This window comes from Chelmon rostratus, chromosome 9 (assembly GCF_017976325.1).
Source record: "Chelmon rostratus isolate fCheRos1 chromosome 9, fCheRos1.pri, whole genome shotgun sequence".
NCBI classification, from domain to species: domain Eukaryota; kingdom Metazoa; phylum Chordata; class Actinopteri; order Chaetodontiformes; family Chaetodontidae; genus Chelmon; species Chelmon rostratus.
In genome coordinates, this window is record NC_055666.1 from 20,688,130 (window position 1) to 20,694,293 (window position 6,164).

Below are 6,164 nucleotides of genomic sequence, written 5' to 3' on the forward strand. Positions count from 1 at the left end.
TAGTGTTACAGCTGAGGTGGAGGGAGGAGGGAGGAGGCGCCGGGAGGAGGCCAAGGCCATTAATCCTGGTTGTAGCCCCGGTTTACCGCTCTTACTGCATGTGGGACGAGGAGGCAAATTAATTATGTGGCTGAGATTAATTAGGTGATGTTAAGGGAATCTGTGACTGTAAAACTTTAGAGGGCTGCACAGCTGACTAGACTAATGGGGCGTTCATGAACTCTTAATAGATGCTACTCTGATGTTGGGTGGTGTGTAAGCAGAGAAAAGAGAAAGTGACAGCCAGAAAAATAGAGCCATAATCACTGAAAGCAGAGTGAGGATGTGTCCTTGCTGAAATAACGTCAGCAGAAGGGATTTGGTAGCTTCCTCCAGGAGGACCTGCACTATTTAGAATAACTTTTACATGATTTCCATGTATACGACTTTTTTCCTGCTTGTTTTTCAAGCCACCCCAATCAACATAATAATATATTAACAATGGATCAAATAATAGCAATGTGAAAGTCGTCAGTCGTAGTGACAAACCCACAGAAAATCACTGCGCCGCTTTCATCAGAGTTGTGTCCAGCAGCAGCGGGCAGCTAATTAAACAAAAAGCTTTAAATGCTGACTGTGATTTAGCTGATCAGCACCAAACTGCAGGCCGATGCATTTAGTGACTAGCTGGCAGTGGTGGGACAAGTATTCAGATCCTTTACTTGAGTAAAAGTCACAATATATTTAATATAAAATTAGGAATAAACCTGCATTCAAAATCCCCCCTAAGTAAAGAAGAAAGAAGTATTATGAGCAAAATATACGTACAGTGAAAGTACTGGATACAAAGAAAAATGGCCCCTGTGACTGATTATTAAATGACAACGTTAGGCCATGTTTAGACTGACTTGAGGCTTCTACGTAGCCCTCTGCTCCGGTTTGAATCGCTGCGCCTACTGTTAGTCCTGATGCAGCAGTGCATAAGAAGCTTTTTACTGTTCTAGCTGGTCGAAGGGAAGCTGATTTTAACTACTTTGCACAAAGTTCAGTAGTTTAGTTCTGGAGGTTCCCAACCTGAGGGTCAGGTCCCTTCTGAAGGGTCACGAGATAAATCTAAGGAGCCGTGTGATGATTAATTGTAGAGGAAAGCAGAAAAAAAGTAAGTACTGCTACTCGCATGTACACTCTTTAATTCAATCTTTTGCTTTTGTGACATATTGGATAATTTGACCAGTTTGACCCGGAGCTGTTACTTAAATTAAATCATCTGAACAGTTTAGAGAGAAAATGTCTCTTTGGTGGATCTGCTAGCAACTCATAGACAAGAGAAATGTGATAACTGATTTTTCAAACAATGTAATATAGAAGTAGAATTCTAAATATTCACATTATTTCCAAGTACATTGTGGGTTTTTTTTTTGCCTCTGTGGTGTTGAGCTGAAAACAGGTTTATCTGGAAATTGCATCAGACTTTGTCTTACCCAGAGTAAGGTGACACTGACACCGCCTGCTGTATTCTTGATTCCCAGTAAAGTGCATTCCTGCAAGTTCCTCCAGATGTGACTGCTCCAACGGACCATCTGGAGACATGACACCATCAAAGCAACTCTAAAAGCAGAACATGCCAGCTCTGTGTTATCGCTGCACATGCCAAGTGACGCAAGCAGCTGTCTAATAACCTAACAGCAGAGATCAGCACCCGCCTCGCACCACTCCTCCACATGCTGTCTTTACTCTTCATTTCCCCTCGACGTCTGCAGCCAAACCTGTCCTGCTGATAGCCGCTGATAGGCTTACTCAACATTATCACTATGAAAAACACATGTAAACTGCAGGCAGATCAGACAGCACTGTTCCTGCTCTCTGAGGGCAAAAAGAATAAGCCAGATAGAAGAATATTGCTTCGGTCTGCATTTAAGGGGCAATGAGGTTAACATCCTGTCTGCAAAGTCCCAGTAAGCCCCTGAGTAAATCTAGGCCACATTCAAATATGAAACAGCTACTGTAGGTTTTTTGGAGCTTAATGTCTTTGAGACGGTGCTGCTGATGTTTTCAAAGTAGCAATAAGATTTGAATAAATAATCCCTCGCCTCTCTAAAAAAAACGGGTAAGAAGATCGCACCCTTGGGCATAAACAACTTCTTCTTTTGATTTCTCATGGTTCGGATTGTGCTCGAATCCGAGTTTACCTACCTGCCCACTCTCAATTCTCTTATCCCCATTTATGATACTAAAATTTAATCACCCGCCCTGACAATTAAAGGAAGCCTTAATGGTCGGAGGAGGAAGAGAACTGAACAGAAAGACATTATGTCAGACAGCAGCTTCCATCAGTATTTTTAGCATTGTGATCTACCTTGGCTTATGCAAACATAAGGTGACCAAACAGGAAATTCAAGACTGTTAACGCTGCACCATTGTTTTACGTGCATGTGACAGACGGCACATATTCCAAACGGCCTGTCCATAAATAAAAATGTATTCTGACGCGGTGTGATCCGGTAACCCACAGAGATGTGCAGACCACACACAGACACATGCTCATGTTTGTTAACGAAGTGGACATCATGACTTGAGTCATCCTCTTCTTCACTTGCTAAGATGAGACGACAAACTGCACAGCAGACAGATGCATAATGGATGAATAAAAATAGAAAAATCAAGAAGAAAACATCAGACATGCTAAAAATAAAATACATCTTTATTATGGTATTAATTCTTCACTTTTTGAAAAAATTATTTACAGTACACCGTAATGATTGGCAAATGTGTGATGTGCACAGAGCATTTATATAACCGACTCTTACATAAAGAAACATCTGAGCAACAAAAGGAACAAATAGATATTCGGTACGGCTTGTGCTTGAAAGTGACTGAGAAAAATCATAGCAGCAGGTAACGGTCCTTCAGAGCTCTAAATGCAGTTAGGTGTTGATAATTTCATATTATATGAAGCGAAACATGGAGCTATGACAATATTAAACTGCCTTGTAATTATCTTTACGAAACACATTAACCAGCAGAGTTTAAAATCTGAATGTCATTACAAGTCATAATAAGTCATCTGCGTTGATCAGACGGGCTGAACAGTAGTGAGAGACAGTAAAATGCATATGTCTGACCATGAAAAGGAACAAACAAGACAAGCACTAGCAGAGCATGTCATGAACTGTAGTCTGCCCTGATATTTGGCTCCATCATACTCCTGTAACAAATGTCCTGGTACAAAAATAGACTTAGTTTAAATTTACATTAGCTTTGTCTCTTCATCTACATCGTTAGTGAGGAAAACAGAACAGCTCATGGGGACTATCCCCAGGCAACTCTACAGCGGACTACTGAGGCTCAAACGTTCATTTCCAGTTGAATGTTCGACCCACCAGCTCAAAGAACTTCTTGTTGGGTTCGTGAAAGAACTGGTAGAGTTTTTGCAGGATGGCCGGCGCCACGTGAGGGTGAGCCCTGCCTTTTGAATCATGTAAACACCGTTCTCGCCCGTGGTCTCTCAAACAGTAGAATCCTTTTGTTTTATTGAAGTAAAAATTTGAGGCGTTTATTTGCGGTTCCAGCTTTAGGAATCTCTCCACCTTTTTCATCTCGGGGAAGGGGTCCCTGATCAACTCGTCCCCGTCAACAACGTGAATGCTCTCCAGTGGGAAGTATTTCAGCCAGTTCTGCATGTGAACATAGTACAGGCTGCGATTGAATGCCTTGTATCCCAGGTTGATCTCGCCATCCTTCACCAGAACGGACTCGATGGGCTGGTAGCGCTTGTGTTTCTGGAGACGGTTGTAAAAGACCTGGGTGTAGTCCGACAGCACCCGTTCTGTGGGGTCTCTGAGGATGAGCAGCAGCTTGATGTCAGGGTTCATCTGATGGATGCGTTTGGGAACTTTGCTGGAAGTGAAGTAGGCCGGCGTCTTCTCTACCGTCAGCTGGTCGGGGAAGGCGTACGGCATCTGGCTGAGATACCAAGGCAGGCCCTTCTGAAAGTGACTCTCCCAGTCAAAGAAGTGCACCTCGTTCTGGGCCGCTGCCACCGCACTGTGCAGACTGAGCATCTCTATCAGCGCCCGCGTCCCCCCCTTCCTCACGCCAATAATTAGAATCTGAGGGAGTTGTTGGAGGGTCCCGTTCGGGTGGCTGGTGGTCCCATTGTCGGTGGGCGATGAGGTTGGCGGCGAAGGTGGCCCCTCGTCAGCCACGGGCCTGGAGGGGACGGGGGGAGACTGCATTGCAAAAAGCAGCAGCCCAAGGAGCAAGGCTGCCATGAGGGAGGTCCTGACCCTGGAGGATTTCAGCCTGGCGAAAGCACCAAAACTGTATCCCACATTGAAAGAGCAGCTGCCTGAAGACAATGGTCCAATTGAAAAGCAAAAAAGTGCCTCTTCTCTGCCAGCAGCAGTGACTGCAAGAGAGGAAAACAGCTGTGATTAGAAGCTACCTGGTGGATATTTGGTAGAGAGACAAAACACCACTGGAAAATACCTGCAAGCACACAGTCCAGCCCACGCTCGGCATAAGCGACATCGCAGTTTTATCACTCACAAGTTTAAAGACTGATTTATGATTATTGACGTGACTTTAAATTCCTTTCAGTAATATCTGCAAGATAATAAACCCACCGTTTTAGCAGGAAACGTGTTATCAGCACATACGATGTTATCAGTGTTAGTCTTAATTCACGCCCAACAAGTCCACTGTCATTAAACTATAACAGCACGATGCATCCAGTGCAGGTATGGCACAGAAACACAGATTACCTTGAAAAGTAAATTAAATATGCATAAGCAGAGTTGATCTCTACAGCTACTGCTTTATAATCCGCACAGATGAAAAGAATAAATGATGCCACACTGTAAACATTTAATAAATACATGCTGAAGAGAAAATGATTGCGAGCTGGGAGGTTTTTCCAGGCTTCAGGAAATAAACAGGTGTGGTGAACGTTGCAAATTAGAAGGCTGGACAACGAAGCGGACAGAAACTACAGATAAAATGTGAACGCACGCAGAAAGCGCATGTTCTGTCATGTTTATTTATTAACATCGCAGCCTCAGTTTGTCTACTTCGCCACCTTGGTCTCGCATCGAGCCAGAAATCCCTGAAGCGCCGTAGATCTCTTACCTTTTTAATTACAATCGTCCACTTCGCAGAGATTTCATGTCGTGCAGCTGCGGGCTCTCTGTTCGCACCAGCGGTACTTCCAAAGCAGCGGCCGTACGATCCGGCTCTGCGCCGTCTCCGTGGTCCTTCCCGTGCGCGCAAAACTCGCCTGCGACCCGGGGCACAACTTCACCGGAGCGCCTCCTCTGTGCTGTGTTTCGGAGCCAGACGGTCCTCCCGGTTTTTGAGTGTCAGCTGTTGTATGGAAGCATACGCCTACATTACGCCTGCAGGACCACCCCCCCCCCCCACCCCCGCCCCTCCTTGTGACTCACGTTGTTGTAATGTTATGGTATTTGACAGAGATAACGCTGCTGGTACGGGTGATATGACAGGATGACCTGAAGCAGGCGAGCCAGGTGTGACATTTTGTGACCACACGCGTGAGAATTTGGCCAGAGAACAAGGAAGAAAGTGCAGGATAAAGCGACTCTGTGATGTGATTATGTGTCATACAGCAGGAAATCGCTCCATTTTGAAGGGAGTTCTTTTGTGGCAACAGCTCAGATTAAAGAGTATTTACCAAGAAGCCCAAAATATTCAAATAAAGCAGCCTGAGTTGCTCTTTATAGAAATTTGTTGCCCATTGAGAGCCTGCGTCTTCTCAGGATTTGGATTGAAAAAGGCTATTCAGTGGAGCCTCCAGGAGTCCTCTCTTCACTCTTCGCTTTCAGGGGAAATCAATGAAAGAGACAGACCAGTTATTCATCCCTGGCATTCTTCTCCTCCTTTGTCCACAGTGCAAGTGCATCTGTGGGTAGTCCTGGAGTCCAAGTTGCACAATCTCGCCACCTGTTGAGCTGCATTTTCTTTCTTTTTTTTTTCAAATTTGGAGATGTTCAAATCCTCCAGAAACAGCGGATCCAAAATATTGCTCCGATCCAAACTGCAGATTTACTGATGTTGAAATCAAAGCACTGCTGTGTTACACAGTTTCTTCTGACTCATCTTTGAATCTACAGTCAGTGTGAGAAAGTTTGAGTTCGAGAGTTGATGAGTAAGTGGCACATCACTGATAC

The 6,164-nt window shown here is 44.5% G+C and overlaps 1 protein-coding gene across 1 annotated transcript; it reads right to left on the reverse strand.

The window, feature by feature from the left end:
* Window positions 1-2,662: 2,662 nt before the first annotated feature.
* hs3st1 (heparan sulfate (glucosamine) 3-O-sulfotransferase 1) lies at window positions 2,663-5,307 on the reverse strand. The gene is made up of 2 exons (XM_041944262.1): window positions 5,107-5,307; window positions 2,663-4,387 (listed from the first exon to the last, which is right to left on the reverse strand). Exon 2 carries the CDS (start codon window positions 4,248-4,250, stop codon window positions 3,333-3,335), a length of 918 nt encoding a protein of 305 aa, XP_041800196.1. The 5' UTR covers window positions 4,251-4,387; window positions 5,107-5,307; the 3' UTR covers window positions 2,663-3,332.
* Between the last annotated feature and the right edge of the window lie 857 nt (window positions 5,308-6,164).

Bases quoted from the DNA above. Each gene is read 5' to 3' on its own strand.
- hs3st1 (XM_041944262.1), bottom strand. From the start codon at position 4,250: ATGGCAGCCTTGCTCCTTGGGCTGCTGCTTTTTGCAATGCAGTCTCCC.